The sequence below is a fragment of the Zootoca vivipara genome, chromosome 12 (genome assembly GCF_965207765.1).
Source record: "Zootoca vivipara chromosome 12, rZooViv2.hap1.1, whole genome shotgun sequence".
Classification (NCBI taxonomy): Eukaryota; Metazoa; Chordata; class Lepidosauria; order Squamata; family Lacertidae; genus Zootoca; species Zootoca vivipara.
Window position 1 is genome coordinate 15,979,345 of NC_142595.1, and position 23,031 is coordinate 16,002,375.

General features: G+C 47.3%; 1 protein-coding gene across 1 annotated transcript in view; it reads right to left on the reverse strand.

Moving 5' to 3' along the window:
• Positions 1-22,531, reverse strand: part of POLD1 (DNA polymerase delta 1, catalytic subunit) — a 36,363-nt gene extending 13,832 nt beyond the window's left edge. Inside the window, exons 1-19 of the mRNA XM_035135035.3 lie at positions 22,387-22,531; positions 19,570-19,769; positions 18,874-18,987; positions 18,098-18,238; positions 17,858-17,983; positions 17,031-17,199; positions 15,824-15,938; positions 15,422-15,551; positions 14,317-14,483; positions 11,964-12,068; positions 11,377-11,517; positions 11,131-11,241; positions 9,597-9,788; positions 8,025-8,113; positions 6,976-7,092; positions 5,899-6,012; positions 3,841-3,988; positions 2,665-2,760; positions 555-692 (exon numbers count right to left, since the gene is read on the reverse strand). Coding sequence (XP_034990926.3) covers positions 555-692; positions 2,665-2,760; positions 3,841-3,988; positions 5,899-6,012; positions 6,976-7,092; positions 8,025-8,113; positions 9,597-9,788; positions 11,131-11,241; positions 11,377-11,517; positions 11,964-12,068; positions 14,317-14,483; positions 15,422-15,551; positions 15,824-15,938; positions 17,031-17,199; positions 17,858-17,983; positions 18,098-18,238; positions 18,874-18,987; positions 19,570-19,769; positions 22,387-22,511 — 2,538 coding nt within the window. The 5' untranslated portion in view covers positions 22,512-22,531. The remainder of the gene's footprint in view (positions 1-554; positions 693-2,664; positions 2,761-3,840; positions 3,989-5,898; positions 6,013-6,975; positions 7,093-8,024; positions 8,114-9,596; positions 9,789-11,130; positions 11,242-11,376; positions 11,518-11,963; positions 12,069-14,316; positions 14,484-15,421; positions 15,552-15,823; positions 15,939-17,030; positions 17,200-17,857; positions 17,984-18,097; positions 18,239-18,873; positions 18,988-19,569; positions 19,770-22,386) is intronic.
• Positions 22,532-23,031: the final 500 nt, after the last annotated feature.

The window sequence follows — 23,031 nt, forward strand, 5'->3', positions numbered from 1 at the left end:
GCTCAGTAACTGCACAGGGTTTGAGTTGCCACGGGAGGCTTGCTTTGAAATTAAAATAGCATTTTTGAATAGCTCAATTTTCCCCATTAAGCTCTGCCCATTCTATGCGGTCTCGAGGGTGCTCAGGATTCCCCTCGGCTGCTTTTTTACATTAACGGAAGATGGGTGCATTAGTCCGTCATGGATAGTTGACATTCCTGCACCGCAGGAAGTTGGGCTAGATAACTCTTGGGGTTCCCCCCCCCCAACTCTATGATTCTAATTGCACAGCAGACATCACGTCTAGTTTAGGCCCTCACAATCACAGGGAAGATGCTATAAATGTTGTCAAACTTCCTCGACATGTACCAGTGTAAAGGGATGTGTGCCCTTGGTCTTCTTCATTTCCCATCTCCTTCCTCCCTGCCCATCCGCTCCAAACGTCATCTCTTATTTTCCACCTCTTACGTTAAGGCATTTCCTAGCGTTATATGGGAATCTCATGGCCGAGGGTTTCCAAAGTTACGAACCCAGCGGGTGGCGGAGGGAGATGGAGAGGCCCTTGTGAGACTCACCTTCTCAAACTCCAGCTTGATGGGGGGAATGAAATGGCTGGAGACCCAGGCAGCTGCGTCCCTGCCTATCTCCATGGCCTCGGCGACTGACGGCACACCCAAGCGGCACATGACGGAGTCTGTGTCCCCATATACTACCTGTTAGGGGAAAAGGCTGCAATTAAACTCTGGAAACTGCTACCCATCTCTCCGCGTCTCACAGCTTCTCAGCCGCAGGACAGCTATGCCAGCTGCCTCCACCACAAGCCACAGCGTGTCGCTTTCTCTTCCTCTTGCAGCTTCTGTCTGGCTCATCTTCTGCCCCGTTTCCCTGTCTGTGCCACTTTCCCAGCCACAAGATCTCTTTCCCTTCTGACTGTCCTGTGGCCTCCCTGCTGCGACTCCTCCCCTCCCAACGGCCATTGCAAGCGTGATAAATGCCACCAAACAGACTATAAAAACGACGCAATATCCAAATGGAAGACTGGGAAAAATTATGGAAAGTCAATTTAAAATTTAAAACTTAATTCGTTCCGGGGGTCCGTTCGCAACCCGAAAATTACATAGAGGCGCGCTTATGCGCTTGCGTGCGGCGCGATTGAGCGCATCTGCGCATGGCGAAACCAAGAAGTATATACTTCCGGGTTCGCCGTGGCCATAACCGGAAGATTCCGTTTCCACAGGGATACGTAGAGGTACGACTGTATTGTAAAAAGAGAATTATATGAAATTGATGTATCAATGGTACGTTACTCTTGCAAAAATGGCAAAAATGTACAGAACAAGCTCTAATAAGTGTTGGAAAACACTTATTAGTGTAAGTGTAAAGAAAAGGTCCAGCTTTTACTTCCATACATCACTACTAGTTAAAGCTATGGTTTTCCCAGTAGTGATGATGGAATTGAGAGCTGGGCCATAAAGAAGGCTGATCGCTGAAGAATTGATGCTTTTTAATTATGGTGCTGGAGGAGACTCTTGAGAGTTCCACGGACTGCTAGAAGATCAAACCTATCCATTCTGAAGGAAATCAGCCCTGAGTGCTCACTGGAAGGACAGATCCTTAAGCTGAGGCTCCAATACTTTGGCCACTTCATGAGAAGAGAAGACTCCCTGGAAAAGACCCTGATGTTGGGAAAGATGGAGGGCACTAGGAGAAGGGGACGACAGAAGATGAGATGGTTGGACAGTGTTCTTGAAGCTACGAACATGAGTTTGACCAAACTGCGGGAGGCAGTGCAAGACAGGAGTGCCTGGCGTGCTATGGGACTCCATGGGGTCACGAAGAGTCGGACACGACTAAACAACAACAAAGAAAAAGAAGGCTCATTTTTTCATATGTGGTGGAATTGTATTAAAAATTATTGGGAAATGATTTATAATGAAATGACAAGAATGTTTGAGACCACCTTTGTTAAAAGACCAGAACCTTTTTTGCTAGGCATTTCAGGTCAAGATTTGCCAAAAGAGAAGAAGAAACTTTTTATGTATGCTACAACCGCGCGGCTAGGATATTGCTAGCCCAAAGATGGAAAAGTGATAAATTACCAACTAAAGAAGAACGGCAAGAAAAACTGATGGAATACACAAAAATGGCGAAGCTAACTGAAAGACTTAGAGACAAGAACAATAAAGACTTTTGAAAAAGACTGGGAACAATTTATGTTGTACCTACAGAAAAAAATGGTAAAGAAATAGGCTCACTAGCAGGATTTGAGTAAACACTTACAATTATCAAAACAAATACAGGAGGTATAAAGATGATGGTAAAATGACAGGAGTATAAAATTATTGAATTTAAAGAATTTAATATTAAAATACAATAAAGCAAGCAGGATAAGTTATTATGTAAAAAACCCGAAGAGGAAGTTGAGGGAAGTCATGAGGGGAGGGGGAAGCCTGGGCATTGCATTTTTTGTTATGATGTTATTATGATAAAAATGTAAAATACAATAAAAATTGAATTAAAAAAGATAAATGCCGCCAAAGACAGTATGTGAGGTGCCAGAACAAGGCCCCAAAACTGAGGTCGGACAGCTTTAGTAATGGCAATCTTTAACACTGTCCTTCAAGGGCTTTCCCCAATCTGCACCACCCCAAAAGGAGACAGGTTATCCTGCATTGCCCCTCCAACCTTGGCGTCAGAACTGTAACCGTTGGCGATTGTGTACTTGGATTCCACCAGCTGCTTCGTCTTCTCAATCATCTGACGCCCAAACCCAGTCACGCTCTGGAAAAGAAGGGTCAAAGCGATGTATTTCGGAGGACGGATAAAAGGGCCGAAGGAAACTTTTGCTTACCGCTGCCTTAAAAGCTTAACCTGAAACCCCAGCCATACTTTGCTAGCTATAGGGTTTTCCCCGAGGGCTCACGGATGCTACCGAGTTGCATTGCTTCAGAAACAGGAAGCAGTGCTCCCAACACGCAAGGACCAAGGAAGCAGACCCGAACATCCCTTCCTGTCCCCAGAGTGCTCGAGGGCACCCTAATCTGCATGGAGATGCATGCCATTTGCCCCAGATGCTGCAGATTGGATTGGAAGCGGGAAAGTCACCAGAAAATACTTTGTGGGCTAGATCAGGCCTGGTTTAGACACTGCATTGTTGGAGATGCTGCACCCATTACACCCAAACATTTTCCTGCTGACTAACCTACCCTACAGAAATAAAACTAGGAAAGCGAAAATCCATGAAGTTCAGTATTCCGCTTCCAAAAGCGGCCAACTCTGAGCTGCGACCAGCAGGTAACGAATGGGCAGTGGGCTTACCCTGCTGTTTGTTCCCAGCGTCTGGGAACTCACGAGGTCTAGGATATGTTGCTTCCATTTATCTGTCACAGTTTATAGCTAGCCTGTAGATAGCCGCTCTCTGCCCTGCCTTGGTTTATCTAATCTTTCCAAAAACTAATCTAAGCGACTGGCAAGCAATGCCTCTTGTAGCGGTGGATTCCATGAAGTTTAAATTGGGCTTTTTGCGAGCAGAACTTCCTTTTGACTTCCCTGAACTCGCCACCCATTAACTGCAGAACCTCGTTTCGTTTTCAAAGGCTCAGAAAGTTTGCTTCATGAATTATAGCAGGCCACAAGGATCAACACAACAAGGATGCCTAGAGAAATTCAGCTTGCGATAGCAAATGAGGGATAACTTAATAACCAATTGACTTGCTCTGCGGCTGACATGCAACCAGCCGATCTGGTAAACAGGGAATCTGTAATAGTTGTTTCCTCCGTGTTTTGTTGACACTTGTGCATTGTACTATAAAACCATAACCTGACAACTCCCCCGAGTTTGAAGGGGGTGGGCCAGCTTACCTGAGATATCTCAAGGCAAGGCAGCTTGCCCACTTGGGCTCCAGTGAAGCCGTACACAGAGTTGGCGCTGACCTTGAGCGCCAGCTGCCGTCCGTCCAGCACTTGGCGCTTGAATGGGTCCGTCTCCTGCTTCAGCTCTCCCTTGGCCCTGAGCCAAAAATGGGACAGAACAAAGAAGGAGTGAAGAATGACAGCAACAGTTCTGTACTGGCCCCTCCCTACCAGCCACCAATGGGCAGGGAAATAATGCGCCACCTGAGAAACTCAAGTGCACATCCGTTAAGTGAAACTCTTTTTAACAGCCTTCTAAGCCCTCTGGATGGTGGTGGTGACGGATATACCACCCTTCATCAAAAGATCTCAGGGGGGTTCACGAGATAAAAATACAAGATACCGTTTCCATTAAAGTTTTCAAATACAGTAGGACCTCGACATCCGAACGATTTGACTTCCGAAGGTTTCGACTTCTGAAGTCGACAACCCCGGAAGTGCTTTCGCCGCGCGCAAGCAGCACAAAACACAGAAGTGGCGCTTCAAAAACCAAAGACTTCGACTTACGAAGACGGCCACGGAACAGATCGTCTTCGTAAGTCGAGGTACCACTGTATACATTTCTACCGATAAATATCCACCATTGTAATAACTTTAATATTTTTTTTTATACAAAATTACAAGATACTGTATTGCATCTGCCACACTTCCGTTAAAAGAATGTATAAAGAGTACAGTAGTACCTCGGTTTTCAAACGTAATTGGTTCCGGAAGACCGTTCGAGTGCCGAAACGTTAAAAAACCAAAAACTCAATACGGAAGCTTCAATACAGAAAATTCAAAACGGAAGCCACGTGGCATGTTCAACTTCCAAGGCACGTTTGAAAACCAAAGCATTTACTTCTGGGTTCACGGCGTTCAAAAACTGAAATGTTTGTCAACGGAGACATTAGAAAACTGAGGTACCACTGTATTTGCATTTGAAATGCAGCATTCTTAACCAATGGTCATATGATAAGGAATTAAGGAGCTGTGGGTGGGTTGGGTGCGTATTATTTATAGCATATTAGAATAGGTTGTATGACTTGGTTTTGCATTCCTAATTTGATGAAAAATAAAAACTCTTCCCCCAAAGCATCAGAAGTCCAATGTGAAATATTCTCATTGGAGAAGGATGCAAAAATAAAAGAGATGCCCCTTCTCCCAGTGGTTTGCTTTTTTCCTCATAATTGGGCTATATCCTACCTTCCTTCCCCAATCCCCAGCACTACTCAAGTTTATTAAAGTGCCATTACCAAATTCTAGATGACATAGGCCTTTGCTACAAACACACTTCGCTTGCCACCTGCAAAACCAGGCTATACTCACTTCCATACCAGATCTCTAAATACCTCTAGGGTTCCCAGCATTTAAGGTATCTCTCCTCCCTCCCTCCTGCTATGCATCCCAGACATCCTTCCCTTAGAGCACCCTTGCAAATAAGCCTACAAAAGTTACTAGCCTGAAACGAAACATCACTAGCATGGAGAGCTCCATTCCTCTGCAAGCACAGGAGCCTTTTGCATTTCTATGCCGTGTGAGGAGGAGAGGGCCTTCTTTCGTCTGGCATCTCCCACTTTGGTAGACGGCAGGCAACACAGTGCTAGGTCCCTCCTCCACCAGCCTGATCACTCACCAGCATACAGTTCCATGCACTCGCCTGCATCCAATTCCTTGTCGCCTGTGGCTACCAGGTGAGTTCTTTAATACAAGGCTGCTTAAACCTTATTTCCCAGTCAGGGAAACCAGAACTCCTTCTCCAGATGCCTAGTCTTGCACAGGAAGATGCCTTTCTATGTCCTGGATTATCAGCCCCTGTGAGTCAGGCATGTCTACTAGGACTGGCTGCCAACAGCTGCCCAAGGTCCTGGTTCTGCTATCAACTGGAGGTGCTGGGGATTGACCCAGGAACACTGTGCGTGCAAAGGAAGGCGCTTGAACCCCAAGTTATGGGCCTGCCCTACCTTCTTCCAATTATCTTACACCCTAAACTTCCCCACCACTCTGCACATGGGCCTCCTACTTCACCTCTTGCGGGCAGCCAGGAGGTTCTCCAAGATCTCAGGCAGCAGCCCTTTGCGGACGGACTCCTTCACAAAATGGTCCCCAGTCGGGGTGCGGATGAACTGCTCTGCCGAAAGCCTAGTAGGAAGAAGCGACAATCCATCAGACCCTAGCCACCCCCTTTATGCACGAAGTCACCCTAGTCTCCAGCCCCTCCCTGCTATATACCCTCCACTATTATTGGGATCCACTAATATATGCCATTTGGATAGCTTCCATGGTCACTCGCCCCAATTCCTTGCTCCCCTAATTTTATCTCCCATAAGACCATGCCAGGAAAGAGAATAGCTCTCCCCCTTCTTCTGGGACATCAGTGATACAGCCAAGGTGGTCTACATTATCATTATCATTAGTAGTACTAATAATAGTATTTGTATACCACCCTATACTCACAGATCTCAGAGTGGTTCACAACATAAAATCACAAAATAAAAAACACAATTACATAATTAAAGCAAAGACAACCTAATAATCCCCCCCTTGGCTTTCCATCTTACTTAGGATCCCCCATGTAAAAAAAGTAAAGGTAAAGGACCCCTGGACGGTTAAGTCCAGTCAAAGGCGACTATGGGGTTGTGTCGCTCATCTTGCTTTCAAGTCGAGGGAGCCGGCATTTGTCCACAGACAGCTTTCCGGGTCATGTGGATAGCATGACTATTGCCACTTCTGGCGCAACGGAACACCATGACGGAAACCAGAGCGCACGGAAACGCCATTTACCTTCCCGACACAGCGGTGCCTATTTATCTACTTTCTCTGGTGTGTTTTCGAACTGCTAGGTTGGCAGGAACTGGGACAGAGCAACGGGAGCTCACTCCGTTGCGGGGATTCGAACCGCCGACCTTCCGATCGGCAAGCCCAAGAGGCTCAGTGGTTTAGACCGCAGCGCCACCCGCATTCCCCATGTGAGAAACCAGGGAGGAGCACTTCCCTCCCACCCCAGGGCTGCAAAGCTGGTCCCTTGACTCCTCCCTGCAGTTTAGGCTGTTGTTCCCTTCAATTAACTCTGCAGTCCTTTGTTTCAGATCCTTTCCCACTCACCCATAGCGCTCAACCGCCCCCGGTTGCAGCAGTGTGGTATAGCACAGGTTGTGAGCCATCATGATGGAAGGGTACAGGGAGGAGAAGTCCAAGGTCGCTATGGGCACGTCGTAATATCTAGAAGAGAACAGCAGTTCTGTTAAGCTCTTCCGCCCCACCTCCGTACACCAGAAGCACAGGAAGCTGCCTCGTAACACAGAGTTGGGTCCCTGGTCCATCAAGCACAGTACTGCCTAAACTGACCCGCATTAGCTCTCGAGGACCTTTAACCAAGCCCTTTCCTGGCTCTGATAAACTGTACACCTTACCCTGGGCCCCCATCCTTGGTTCCATCTCTCCCACTTCCAGCCCCATGACTCATTCTTATCAGAACCTCTCCCAAGGTAGAGCTTATAATAATAATAATTTAGTCTTTGTACCCCGCTCATCTAACTGGGTTTGCCCCAGCTGCTCTGGGCAACTTGCAGCAAATTAAAACATTAAGCATCAAACATTAAAAACCTTCCCTATACAGGGCTGACTTCAGATATCCTCTGAAAGTCAGGTGGTTGCTTATTTCCTTGACATCTGGTGGAAGGGCGTTCTACAGGGTGGGAGCCACTACCGAGAAGGCTCTCTTCCTGGTTCCCCATAACCTCACTTCTCTCAGTGAGGAAACCGCCAAAAGGCCCTCGGAGCTGGACCTCAGTGCCTGGGCTGAACAACGGGGGTGGAGACGCTCCTTCAGGTATAAATGGCTGAAGCTATTTAGGGCTTTAAAAGTCAGCACCAACACTTAGAATTGTGCTCCAAAATGTACTGGGAGCCAATGTAGATCTTTTCTCCTCCATTGCTCCCAAAGTGGAATAACGTGGGCTCCAGCTGCCTTATCCTCAGCTCTGCTCCTTCCTCCCTGCCTCCTGGCTTCCATCCCAGTCACCCCAGTGCTTTTCCTGCACCAACTCACCACAACAGGCTGTGAAAAAAACCCTCATGGCAACCTAAACCCTCACTTTTGACCCGGGCTTGGGGAAGCACATTTCCCCGCTTTCAGGTCCTGCCGGCCTTACCCTTTCAGAGGTTCAATGACAGTAGCTCCAGCATAGTCTTCCCCGCCTTCTGACTTCACCACTGGCATAACCAGATTCTGCTTCATGGCCTTTGGGCGGAGAGAAGTTGTCAGTTTGGGGTTTGCCTTGGCACTCTCCCATAAACCACCATGTTATTTCCAGGTGGGTCTGTCCCACTTGCCTAATGTGCTGCCCGTCAATCCCCGCACTTATTATATCAACAGAAACAACACAGAGAGCACTTTAGAAGTTCATATAATGGGGGCTGGGAGGTGGCCTGTTACCTTTCCCCATTGGTAAGGTGCGGGTAGATGGCAAGCAGGTGTCACAAAGCTATTTCCAGCGAGGCTAGATAGCCCTAGTCAGACCAATAGCTCAGTGTTAAAATTATCCAGTTATCTGGTCACTCAGATTTGTTACATTACGAATACTGCTACCACAATGGCCTCCTATTATGCATGGCAATCCATGTGGTTTTCTACACACAGTATTCAAGCACTTTCCTCCAGGTGAATGGGGCTAGCAGACCCAGAAATAAGCTGGCATTTCTCCCTTTAAAAATCAGACGAGGGAGAACCTTTGGCCTTCCAAATATTGTTGAACTGCAACTTCCACCATCCCTGGCTACTGACTACGCTGGCTGGGGCTGATGGGAGTTGTAGTTTAGCAGCGTCTGGAAGGTCAAAAGTTTCCCACTCCATGCTTTAGAAGGCAGGAGCACACATGCTTGCCAGAGACCTGAAGCTGCCTACAGAGCAAAATGTGACAATGGGAAGTAGAGAAAGGACAAAAGAAAGGAAAGTTATCAGTATTTACTTTTTATTTATTCAGTTGTATCCTGCCCTTCCTCCCAAAGGAGCCCAAGGTGGTAGAAGGAAGAGCCTCCCAAGCCTGCTTTATTTAAAGAAAAAGAAAAGCAGTGTCGGGGAGTTAAAAATCACTGCTCAAACGTGAATTAGGTAAATAGGCCCTAGTAAAATGTCTGGGTGGAGGGAAAGAGAAGCCAATCTAACAGAGTTTTTGTGAAGAATGAGAGTTACACTGCAATATTATCCATGTCTACTCAAAAGTAAGCCCCACCAAGTTCAATAGCACCTGCTCCGAGGTGAGTAAATATAAAGACGGCTGCCTTGGAATGCAAAGTGCTTTACATTTTAGAACAACCATGTGCATGTTTATTAAGGGAAAGCTTCCAAAATTCAAATGATTTCTGTGAACCCCTCTCTGACTAATTTCTTTTTAAAATGATACCAATGTAATACACTGTCAGAAGAATTGGTCTTATACAGGCATAGGCAACCTTCAGCCCTCCAGCTGTTTTAGCCTACAACTCCCATGATCCCTAGCTAACAGGACCTGTGGTCAGGGGTGATGGGAATTGTAGTCCAAAAAATCTATAGGGCCAAAGGTTGCCTATGCCTGGTCTTATATATATGATCTTAGCAGCCTGAATAATAATTGCAACTCCACTGAAAACTGCCACAAATCCAAAACTGAGTCCTTTGGTACCACTCACTCTGGAATATAGCTTCCCCTTGCCTCCACTCAAGAGAAAAAGCCAGGAGCTCTCACCTGCCGCAGGAGCTGGGAGACAACCTTGATTTGCTGGCCACGCGCCAGAAGATAGCTGAGAGGGACACCTGTCACTCTGGCCATCTCCATGTAGTTGATGACACACATGAGCTTCTCCAAAAGCCGCAGGGGCAGGTAGGCGTCCTTGAGGCAGTACACAGCGAGTCGCCGACGGGACTGGTCCGAGCCATTCTGCAAAAGGATGGGGGAGAGAAAAGGCTTTTGGATTTGGAAAAAGCAGGAAAGAGACCTTTCCTTATGGGTGAACAGAAACAAAGGGGAGGTTCAGTGGGAGAGAGCAGGTTCAGACATCTCCAGGGAGGGCAGAGAAAGACCTCTCTGAGAAATGTGCAGAGCTGCCACCACTCCGAATTGACAACACAGAGTGAGAAGGATCTATGGGCTGATATGGTATCCATGGGCAGCTTCCTCTGAAGAGACGAAGGTTATTTGCTTGAGGGATATGGAGAGCAAAAGCTTACAAATTCAGGAAAAAAGCAAATACTTTTGGATAAAAGGGAACAGAAGGTGGATGAAGTTATTGGTTGTTCCATACTTTCCCCCACTCTTTAAGCAGATAGGCTGTTGACATTTCCATTATCTAGTACAGTGTTTCCCAAACTTGGGTCTCCAGCTTTTTTGTGGACTACAACTCCCATCATCCCTAGCTAGCAAGACCAGTGGTCAGGGATGATGGGAATGATAGTCCAAAAACAACTGGAGACTCAAGTTTGGGAAACACTGATCCAGTAGATTAACGGCCACCAAGAGAGAGTACTCTTGGTGGTGGGCCTCAACATTATGAACCAGTTGCTTGTTAAGAATCACAGGATTCAGAATCTTGGGCTAAAAAACCCTACCTTTTGGACAACCCATTTCTTGTAGTTTATATGCCTTTTGGTTTTACTTGATCTTATTGGCTGACATTTAGAGTTATCACCAGCACCCTTATTGCTCCTTTTTGGAAAAAAAACATTTTAAAAAATGTTTTAAAAGTGCATTTTGGTTGGAGAGTCAGGTTATAAATTCTCTACGTAAGTAGAGATAGCACAGGAAAGAACAGATGGCTACAGAAACACCATTCCACAAACAAGGGGGGCTTCTGATGATCAGTGTACACAATTAAATGAATTTCCACACCCGTGAGAGAATAAAAAACCGCCTTTTAAAAAAGTTAAATTTCCCTAAAATCTAGATTATTGCTTGCAAAAATAATGGCTTTTCCAAGAGTCTCCCACAGACCAGGCACTAAACCCTAGGTACTTACCCTGCCTCAGACAAAACCAATATGAACCTAGTTTGTGCATTAATAAGAATCTCAATAAAGAAGCAGTTCTCAAATTCTGTCACACAGTGCTTTGTAAAGACCCTAAACAGATACAGCTTCATGCCAGCCCTTGAGCCCAGGAAACCTCAGAAAATGTTGTTCTGGGAGGCTAAGCGTGTTGAATTGGCTAAACCTAGCACTAGTCCCCATATGTTTGTTCTACGGAGGAAAGCTGCTAGGCCACAAGGTCTGGCTGCTCACTGTCACCTGCAAATCTGTGATGATAGAGTGTTGTACGTCTTCCTTCTGCTCTTGCAAAAAGTGGTAGCTGACAGCATTCAGCGTGTAGGAGCGCAGTTTGTAATCCCGCAGCAATACCTGGGTGAGGGAGGAAGAGAAGAAAGGGGAGAGTGAGCATGGTCCAGTGGGTAGAATGCTGCTGGTCTTGTATTGGGCGGGGGGGGGGGCTACTTGTCACGCACCATCTCTCAGCCCTTCATCAGCCTTGCTTACCTGAAGCAGATCAAACTGGATTCTGCCTTCCATGTTAATGACTTTATTCTCTCGTCGGCCCATCTGCTTGGACTGGAAGGAAGAGTCACGGATGACGGACTTACGTGCAGGAATACGGCCCAGAAAGGGAAATGTGGAAACCTGGGGTGGGTGGGGAAGAGATGCAGAAAAGGAAGCTGTGAGCCACGGCAGGAAGATAAAGGCAGTGCAAGGACGTTTATACATAAGGCTGCACTGGTTAGATTCATTGAAAGTGCACCTGATTACCTGGGAATAAAGATTTTCAAAACCGTTTTAAGTACAAAGTATTTGTAAAAAGTTCAGAGGGCAAACGCCATCTCATGTACGCAGACCTCTAAAGGGAAAACCTATCAAGGGGTGCAGATAAGCCTTTGTGAGTGTGACAGTTCACACATTTGGGGAGGGGGCAGTAACCAGTTTCCGCAGTTTCAAAAGATTCCACACTCCTGGGCCTGGAACCTGTCCGACAAAGCAAAGTGTGGCCTGTTTTAATGCAGGAATAGCCACAGAACTGCACCTGCAGTGGCAGGCAAAACATGTACAGGGTCAGGGAAAGTTGGGCTCACCTTGAGGGTCTGGGCACGGGTGATGAGGTACGGGAGGTCAAAGTTCTGGATGTTGTAACCAGTGATGATGTCTGGGTCCACTGTTCGTATGAATTCTGCCCAGGCCTGAAAGAAAGTTGTGATATTTGGCTATACGGAGCTGTTGTATGCGGAACTTGTAAAAGGGTCTGTCTAGCCCACTACTGTTTCCTCTGTCTGGCAGAGGCTTTCAGCAATCCAGGATCTCAGGCTGAGGCCCTTCCAAGCTCTGCCACTTGTTTGCAGGGGAATTGACCTGTGCCTCAATGGACAGCTGTGAGTCCAAAATGACTCCCAGGCTGTGCACCTGGTCCTTCAGGGGCACAGTTACCCTGTTCAGGACCAGGGAGTCCCCCATGCCTGCCTGCCCTCTAGAAACAGTATTTCTGTCTCGTCAGGATTCAACCTCAATCTGTTAACTGTCATCCATCCTCCAACCCCCTCCAGACACTTGCACAGGACATTCACCACCTTTACTGGTTCCGATTTAAAAGAGAGGTAGAGTTGGGTACCATCCGCATACTGGTGAATACCTAGCCCAACCCCCCTGATGATCCCTCCCAGGGCCTTCATATATATGTTAAAAAGCATGGGAGAGAGGACAGAGCCCTTTAGTTCTAAATGTATTATTATAGTATAGTATAGTACAGTATGTTTAATATAACATAACGTAATTTTATTACAGTCAAAGACCAGCTCAAGTATGTTTAATATATTTATAGGAAACCCACTCAAGCCAACTTCCAGCATGTGATTCACAAAGATATAAAGGATAAGTTTAAAACCATGAAACACCATCAACACCATAACAAATAAAAGAACAAGGGTCAGCAATAATGCAAATTGCAGGGAAATTCAGCCCAGTAGGAACAATAAAATATAAACCAACACAGACTCTGCGTTCATCCTCTGAGGCCCTTCTTCATGCACCTCCCCCATGAGAGGTCTGGAGGGTGGCACACAAGAACAGGGGCTTTTCTGCGGTGGCTCCCCATCTGAGGAATGCTCTCCCTCGGAAGGTTCACCTGGTGCCTTCATTGTATCTTTTTAGGCACCAGGCAAGAACATTCCTCTTCAACCAGGCCTTTCGGTGATTAATATTCTACAGCCTTTAACGAAGTGGAAGTGTTTCTGTTTTGTTGCTTCTGCTTTGACTATTTCATTTGTGCTTTTATCTTGTGTTTTTATCTTGTGAACCGCCCTGAGATCTTTTGATGAAGGGCAGTATATAAATCTAATTAAATAAAATCAGAAAAACAGTAAGCGGTGCCATGCCATATACAAAACCAAGTCATGTCTGTCTTTGAGAGAAAGCAATTTTTAAACAAATGGGGCTTCAGGGCCAGCTGAAAGGCCTATAATGATGAGGGCTGTTATGAATTTCAACTGCAGCAGAGTTCCATAGACATGGGGCGCCTAGGCTGTGAAAGCCCCATGCCCCATACCTGCCAGTCTAATTGATCTTGTGGGCACACAAGTAGGGACTCTAAAAGCAGGTTTCCAAGTGGAAATGGGTGAAGAAGTCCTTCAAGTAGCCTAGTCCCAAAATCGCTTACGGCAGGGGTGGCCAACTCCCAAGAGACTGAGATCTACTCACAGAGTTAAAAACTGGTGGTGATCTACCCCCTTTTGGGGGGTTCAGGTCAAAGTTGTTGAGCTTTTTTTTTTAGAAGAAAAGCCCTGTTTTTTAGGGGTTCAGGTCACAGTTGTTGAGCTTCTTTCAGAGAGGAGGAAAGCCACATTTTAGGGGGTGCAGGGCAAAAATGTTGAGCTTTTTTTAGGGGAGCCAAAGTTGTTGAGCCTCTTTGGGGCGACACAGTGATCTGCCAGTGATCTACCACAGACGTCCAGTGATCTACCGGTAGATCACGATCTACCTGTTGGACATGCCTGGCTTACGGCATTGAAAGGTCGACACCACCAGCACTTTCAAAACTGAGCTCCCCCAAACACATTGGCACAGCAACCACTACAGCCGGTACAACATAGGTGTCACATGTTTCCAGTATCCTGGGAGGCACTTTTGCATCAGGTGACGTTTGTGTCTTTAAAAGCAGCCCCACATTAGTCTGCATTACGGCAGTCCAGCCTGGGGGTGTCAATGGAGGACGGGGTAAATGAGGCAAAATCCATCCTCTTTGGAAAGCCTCACATTTGTTTTTTGTAAGTACGTTTTGTTAAAAACAAACAAACATCCCCACGGACTAAGCCAGATAGCTTACTATGTTCACCTCCATACACAGCATTCTACTGCAACACCCAGGGGCCTCTGCCACTGCTCAGATCCTCCACACACTACCAGGGCATTTTCTAGCCCCAATATCGCCCCCGTTACCTTGAGCAGCTCCGCCTCCTTTTGGAAGCAGAGCACCTGGGAGCCCACGATAGGGGCACAGCTCTGCAAGGTGAAGACATTGCGCACAAAAGGGTCCTTCTCCCCCTGGCGGAGGACCATATTGGCGATCTGGATCACTGGGTCCTTCTCCGGTTCGGGGAAAATACCTGAACGGGGAAACGAAACAAAATGCAGAATGGGATTGTCAATGGGAAAACTGACAGCTCCCTGCTGCCTTTCAGGGACTGTGCAATTGGCTATCTGTTCTGGATCGTAGCAATGATGACTCCACTGTTATGCTGTAACCCCTTCACTTATAACACCCGCCCACACCAATAGTTAATCTCACAAGTTCTTCCGAGTTCATACACTGCCAGGGTGACTTTTGCCAACTCTAAGCCTAGACACCCTGCCCTTGATAATACAGTAAGACTTAGGTAAGTTATTGTTCGCTAAGGAACGGTGGCTGCGTGACCCAGGCAAATAACAACCCCCAGCTTGTCAGGCCTACTGCACAAAACACCACATAATAATACACTATTTTTAGTGGGCTGACTCCGATTGCCAGCAAAAATGACCTCAGGAACAGCCATTTCAGTGTTGAATGTACTGTATGTCTTACTGCACAGGCCTATTTAGACCGAGATAAGTCATTTGTTATAAAACTTATGAAGCTACTCAGCAGAGTTCTGGCTAACTAGCCTCCCACATAAGGACTGACCATTAGGTCCAGTCGTGACCGACTCTGGGGTTGTGTGCTCATCTCGCATTATTGGCCGAGGGAGCCGGCGTATAGCTTCCAGGTCATGTGGCCAGCATGACAAAGTCGCTTCTGGCAAACCAGAGCAGCACATGGAAGCGCCGTTTACCTTCCCGCTGTAGTGGTTCCTATTTATCTACTTGCATTTTGACGTGCTTTCGAACTGCTAGGTTGGCAGGAGCTGGGACCAAGCAACGGGAGCTCACCCCGTCACAGGGATTCGAACCGCCGACCTTCTGATCAGCAAGCCCTAGGCTCAGTGGTTTAACCCACAGCACCACCAGGACCTAAAATCTTTCTCATCATGTCTTGTCCCCACCCCACCCCCCCAACTTTCCTCAATACCTTTGCGTCCAGCACATTCAATGTCGAAACTGAGCACACGCAAGGGGGCAATGCGCTGCCACTCTCCCTCGGGTGGGTGGCTCACGAAATCCGTCCAGGCGATATCAGCCTCCAGTTGACACAGCGACACCTACGGGTGAGGAGGAAAAGAGGGAATTAACGAGGCATTCCTACAGCCGCTAACTTGAAGTTTTCAGCCCTGAAGATTTCCTACCCTAAGACTGCACACACTGTGCTTATATTTCCCAGAAGAAAATATCCCCCGCTAGGCACCAAACACCAAACTCTGCTCAGGTCCATCCAACTAAAGGTTATGCCAACTCAGCCATCCCCAAACACACCTTTCTCCACTGGCTCAACTCTACACCTTCAGAAACCTGACCTCTCCCCCAACCCCAGCACCTTGGGTGGGTTATCCTTGCTGGATTCTCCAGCAGGCTGTTCTTGTCGCAGGCGATACTTTCCAGCAGGCAGTTCAATCCAGTTGCAGCCAACAACATCCCGGTCCACCATGAACCTAAGTTGGAAGAGAAATCTTGGGTTTGATGGGAGCTAGGTAGAGAAAGACTTGAAAAAAAACCACACCTTTCCCCCATCTGCCTCAAATATAATGCAAGAGAGGAGAGGAGAGGAAGGGAAGTAGATGGGAGCATTAAGGGAACAGAGGCAAACAGGATGTTTCAGCAGGGGCGTCACATTCAGACTCTATCCAGGTGTGCTTGTAAGTCACTTCTACCTATGTCTCACACTGTAGGTTCACGGTCATTTGATTCTGATGGGCAAGTAACGGCATCTCTGCAAACATATCTGGAAATGTGTGTTATGACCAAAACCTCACCCAGTCCTCTCACATAATAGTAACAGTAATAGTAATAATTCTGTAATAATAATAATTTATTATTTCTACCCTGCCCATCTGGCTGGGTTTCGCCAGCCACTCTGGGCGGCTCCCAACAGAATATTAAAAACACGATGAAACATCAAACATTAAAAACTTCCCTAAACAGGGCTGCCTTCAGATGTCTTCTCAAAGTCAGAGAGTTGTTTATTTCCTTGACATCTGATGGGAGGGCGTTCCACAGGGTGGGCGCCACTACTGAGAAGGCCCTCTGCCTGGTTTCCTGTAACCTCACTTCTCACAGGGAGGGAACCGCCAGAAGGCCCTCGGAGCTGGATCTCGTGTCCGGGCTGAATGATGTGGGTGGAGACGCTCCTTCAGGTATACAGGGACAAGGCCATTTAGGGCTTTAAAGGTCAGCACCAACACTTTGAATTGTGCCCGGAAACGTACTGGGAGTCAATGCAGGTCTTTCAGGACTGATGTTATGTGGTCTCGGCGGCCACTCCGTCACCAGTCTAGCTGCTGCATTCTGGATTAGTTGTAGTTTCTGGGTCACCTTCAAAGGTAGCCTCACGTAGAGCGCAGTGCAGTGGTCCAAGCCTATGCAGTCTGAGCCTCTGTATATGCCACACACTCCCATGCAACCATGAGGGCTAGAAACTGCATTCTGCTGAAGCTGTTTAGCTCTGATTGGCTGAACAGAGCAGGGTGAAAAGTGCCTGCTTTCTGAGGAGGGAAGCATGCAAACGTGGGGTTGGACTGTCCTACCTGATTTCAAAGTCAATGTTGGATTCGTAGGCTTGATAGTGGAGCACTCCCAGCGTCCCACAGCGTAGTCCCTGTTCCAGCAACCTCTTGGCTGGTGCAATTAGCCGGGGCATCGCCATAGTGATTTTCAGGAAGGGTGCAAGATGTTGCCCGTGGTAGCCGTACATGTCTAAGTGAGCAGGGGAAGAGTCTTAAGGCCCTGGGGGAATTCAGACTCCTCAAACCTTACCACAAATCCCTATCTCCTCCCGTTCCTGACATCTACAGCTTTCAGATCTGCATCTTACTTCTTCCCTCCAACCTTGCACATCTAGTGGAGACCGCAAGCGCTCCAAGCAGGAAGTTCATAAACGTTAAGAGTTGTAATGTTTCATAAAGCTATTTACAAGCATAAGGACTAGGATCGGTCAACGACTTTAGAACTCTTTTGCTCCTATTATACATACAACACAACCTTGCCTATTCAGGCCAGACTCAACCGCTACAAACAGCACTGGGGAGAAAACAGGCAAAGCAGCAGGAGGGCACCACTGGAATTCAGCATGTTCAGCAACATTGTTCTGGGTGCTAAAAGAGCAAAGCTGCTGTGATTTTAATGCTCAGCAGGGACCCCAAATCTGGATCTAACACAGGGTTTCCCAAACTTGGCTCTCCAGCTGCTTTTGGACTTCAATTCCCATCATCTCTGACCGTTGGTCCTGCTAGCTAGAGATGATGGGAGTTGTAGTCCAAAAACAGCTGGAGACCCAAGCTTAGGTAACCCTGGTCTAACCCAACCATCTTCCCAGACAAAGGGGGTGCCTACACACAAACTATCTTGTGCTCACTTTGCTTGTTGCAGATCTCCACTGCCAGAACAACTTGGGTCAGACCATCTTTGTTGGATCGCATGTCCCGGATGACAGCCGCATTCAGTTCCCGCTGAAAGTCAGCCAGGTGCTCTGCTTGGAATCCTGGGAGAAAAGTTAACAGAAAGAGGAAGGGGAGCAGGAGACTGACTAAGCTGCAGAAGAAAGGAGGGTAGCTTGGGAGAGCCCCCCCTCCTTCCCCTGTAGCCAAACACTCACCAGCCTGGGCGGGCACATAGAAATAGGGGGCAAAGCCATGGATGTGGCAGCAGATACTGTTGCCAGCTCCAGTGACTCCAAACATCCGCAGGACAGGAACTGGACCCTGGGTGGATCCTGGGAAGCCAGGGAGGTGAGCGCCTGTCTCAAGAAGAGAGAGAGGCTGGATCAGTTGTTGAATATTGATAATGTATAATTTGTATTTAGTTACAGTATTTAAATTACAATTGTTTTCCCACTAAAAAACATCTTTAGTGAACCATGTATGATATGAACTGAAAAAATGCTCTGGTCTCTTTTAGACAACCTCTAACTTTTTAATATATATTTTTAGCAGAATCAGCCCACATTGTTTTCCTATGTTTTTCATTCCATAACCTTAAGGGCTAGCAACTTAACATTTATTTTCTTTCAAAATGAAAGACTTCACAAGACTTTGCACAAAGCTTTCCAAAGATACCTTCCTACAAGCTTGCCATGATACCTTTTCTCAACCCAACAATCAGAAAAATGGGACTACCAACTTCTCTGGGGAATTCCAGACATTATCCGCTCTGTCCGGCAAGCAGGGCTAAGAATATTATGGGGCTATTGTAGCTATAAAAAGCCCCAGGAAGTATAACAGCTTCAGACTTCCCTTTCTGTAGCAGAGAGTTATTGTTCAGTCAGGCAAAGGGAATACCTAGTTCGGCAAACCCCTTCCCAGGAGGAATGGAATCCATTCTGCAGCACCTTCAAGACCTTTTCGTCAGCATTGAACCCGCTTATGCACTCACCCACATAATAATCCAGTTCCACTTGCTGGAAACACAGAGCTTCTTCTTTCGGGTTAATTTTGGGAGGCAGTGGTCTCTGCCATTTTGGATTCTGCACTGATGAGAAGAGATTACCTGAAGGGAGCAGAGAAACTCACATCAATCACGACCATCAATTCTCTTTTGACCAACTACAAATTTGGAACGGCTAAAGATCATGCACCCCCCAAGTTCAAACTGCTAGTTGCAAAGAGTAGGTAGAAGAGAGATGGGGCAGCACCAAAAAAAACAAAAAAAAAGGAAAGGCAACGCCTCACAGTGGTTTCAATTGAACACAATATGCAATGTGCTCAACATTGCTCAACATTACTCACTGCCACATCTGGAAGGCCCATGGTTTCCCACACCTGGTTTATAGCTGTAATTCAGAATTCAGTATTTCTTTTTTGTTTATGTGCCACTGAATGCTGAATTACAGCAATAACCAGGTGTGGGAAACCATGGGCCTTCCAGATGTGGCAGAACTACAAATCCCATCATTGCTGGCCACAGGCCATGCTTGCTGGGGCTGATGGGAGCTGTTCAGCAATATCTGGAAGGCCAAAGGCTCCCCATACCACCAACAAACATACATTTTGCTTTGTCAGCCCCCTGCCCAACTTTTCTGACTCATTTGCCTAGGTAGTCTGCTCCCTATCTGGTACCCATGTAACTCACCAAAGGAGATGACATCAGGTACCAACTGTGCTTCCTTTGCCTCCAGAGCCATCTCAGCCTCTACCTCATCCAAAAAAGCCAGTTCCTCTTCAAACTGTGAGGGGCCATCCTCCTCCCAATCACCTCCTCGTGACTTCTTCCGCTGGGAAAGAGTAGGCTCCCCCACAGAAGCCTTCCGCTTGCTTTCCATATTGGCATTCCTAGAAAAGAGAGAAGAGTGTCCCACATCAATAGCCAAACCAGTTCTTCATAAATGTCAGAGTCTTTCCCCAAAGACTTCCACAACTCCTGGTTACAGACAGGGATCTGTCAACCGGGGTAACCCATGTGGTGCCCTCCAGATTTTCTCAGACTACGACTCCCATCAGTCCTAGTCACCATGACCATTGATTAAGGATGATGGGAGCTGTAGTCCAACAACACTTGGAGGATTATCCCTCATTGGCTATCCCTGACCTAAACTAGGAATACTCCAAAGCCCCCTTTGCAGCCATTGTTCACATTATACATTGCTAAAGGGTCCAGTATTCTCATGGAATGGTGTTTCCCAGCCACGACACCCACCCACAAATGTGGCACCAGCTTTCACCTATTCCCCTGATATAGTGACAACCATAATCTGTACATGTTGCCTATATTGATGCACAGCAAGAATATGTAAATCCTTTCTGCTGCATGATTTCACACTGAAAGACTAAGTTCAAAGACCAGTGATTATAATTAAGGCCTTACTCATGAAATAAATAAAAACAAAAAATATGTTTGTTTTACAGAAAGGCAGTCTCAGGTTGCAATAAGCAAGCTAAGGGAGACTGTTTAACACAGGGGTCAGCAACCTTTTTCAGCTGTGGGCTGGAACACTGTCCCTCGGACCATGTGGTGGGCCAGATTATATTGGGGGTGGTGGTGGTGGAAATGAATGAATTCCTATGCCCCACAAATAACCCAGAGATGCATTTTAAATAAAAGCACACATTCTACTCATGTAAAAACACCAGGCAGGCCCCACAAATAACCCAGAGATGCATTTTAAATAAAAGGACACATTCTGCTCATGTAAAATCACGCTGACTCCCGGACCACCCATGAGCCAGATTGAGGCGGCTATTAGGCCACATCCGGCCCATGGGCCTTAGGTTGCCTACCCCTGGTTTAATACTTCCCCTGCCTGTCATTTATCCACTCCAAACTCTCGCCCCAAAATGTTTCCCCACCTGCCAGGTAGAGGTTATTCTGAGGAGATAAACAGCAGGAAGAGAAATAGTTAAGCAACTCTTCCTCTTCCAAATTGATCCTCTGCTCAAAATGACAATCAGCTGCTTTTCCAAAAAAAACAACTACCCACCCTAAACTGCAAACATAGATGCAAACCTTCAGGAGAATATATCTGTTGTGAGTTTGGCTCAGAGTTCTCTTTAAAGCATATAAGGATGGTCATACTGAATCAAAGTAATCAGTCGTGAACATTAGCATTATTTCACCAATGACTGGCCAGATACCCCCAGGGAAATTCACAGACTGGGTTGACAGAAACAGCCTTCATCACCTATGGCTTTGCTCCTTCACGGCTATCAGAGGTAGCAGACACAACGAAAGCTGCACTGCATGTATTTAACCCAATTCTTTTTAAAGCCATTTCCCGACAGCAGTTGATGAACCGTTGGGTTTGATCCAGAAGGGAAGCTCTTCGGAGCAAACATGGAACCAGAATCAACCACTGACAAGAGGTTGTCACCCGCACACCACTTCCCCGCTCCCCGTGATCAACCCCACCTACCCTACCCCAGGGGTGCCAGCATGAATAAAATATGGGGGGGGGGGCGAGGTAAGCCCTGCCCCACATAATCAATCACAAGACACCCTTTGAAAGGAATTGCCCATTAATGGGGGGAGTGGGTGGCCCCCCAAATATTTTATTGAGGGGGCCAAAACGGCCTTAGGCCTTAGGAGCTGGATCTTATGCCCTACACCCACATTAACATGTTGCCCTCTTCTTTCACTGCATCCTGCTCTAGCTTCCAGTACATTTCCGAGCACAATTCAAAGTGTTGGTGCTGACCTTTAAAGCCCTAAACGGCCTTGGCCCTGTATACCCGAAGGAGCATCTCCACCCCCATCGTTCTGTCCGGACACTGAGGTCCAGTGCCGAGGGCCTTCTGGCGGTTCCCTCACTGCAAGAAGCAAAGCTACAGGGAACCAGGCAGAGGGACCTTCTCGGTAGTGGCGCCCGCCCTGTGGAACGCCCTCCCATTAGATGTCAAAGAGATAAACAACTACCTAACATTTAGAAAACATCTGAAGGCAGGCCTGTTTAGGGAGGTTTTTAATGTGTGACATTTTAATGCATTTTAATCTTTGTTGGAAGCCACCCAGAGTGGCTGGAGAAACCCAGCCAGATGGGTGGGGTACAAATAAATAATAATAATAATAAGTTTAATTATAATAATAATGTTATTTATACCCAGACCACCTGGCTGCGTTTCCCCAGCCACTCTAATTTCATTTTCCACGTTCGTTTTCCACACGACCCTTCTCCCAGGAGCACCCACAACTTCCATGCCTTCAGCACCCACCCCACTCCCAATTGCTTCCAAGAGTCTCCAATAGTCCACACTTCCTACTGCCCCTAACCCGGACAGGGGGGGGGCAGCCAAGTGGGCCTGCAGATGTTGCTGGACCCCCAACTACCGTCATCTCCAGGCTCCCTGCCTCAGTCTCTGCCCCCACGGAACCTCTATGGGCTCGCTCACGTCACCCACCCTCTCCCCATACCGGCAGCCCACCCCCCAAAACCACTTCAAAACCGCACACTCTCACCTCACTACCCCTATTCCCTCGACCAGTCTCCCGCCAACAAGTTCAGGGGAGGAGCCTGCCTCTCCAGCCCCTTGTTGCCATGCCAACCCTCTTCCCATTGGCCACCGCCTCTGTGTTTTCTTCATCCGGGTAGCGGCGGGAATCGAAACTCAGCCTGGATGGAATACGCATGTGTAAGACCTACCCTCCGGCCAGTCTCCGCCGCCGCCATGTTTGGAGTGGCAAAGCGGGGAGGGGGCAGCCACACCTAACTGAGCATGCGTAAATGCTGTGGCCGGGTTTCGGCGGGTGGGCGGGGTGACTGGACTCGGGCATAGGCGAATGCGCATGCGTAGCGTGATTCGCGGTGAGCGCTATAAGGAGTGTGGCTTTGGGTGGGTGGACTTAAATGGCATGTTGAGAAGGGCGCTTAATATCTCAACTTTTTTTGTAGAGATTTACTCTTTAGCCCTTCTGCCCGTTTTAGTTCCTGTCTGGAAATGTTGCTGGCGGCGTGAGCACAGAGCAGGTGCAAGGGTTCAGGGCATCGCCACGTTCACCCAGCCACTGTTGCTTAATTACGCTTATATCATTCCCAGGGATGTAGTGGCAAATTCAGAAGTGCAGGGTCCCTTCATCATAGTCACAGCTACACCCCATTCTTAT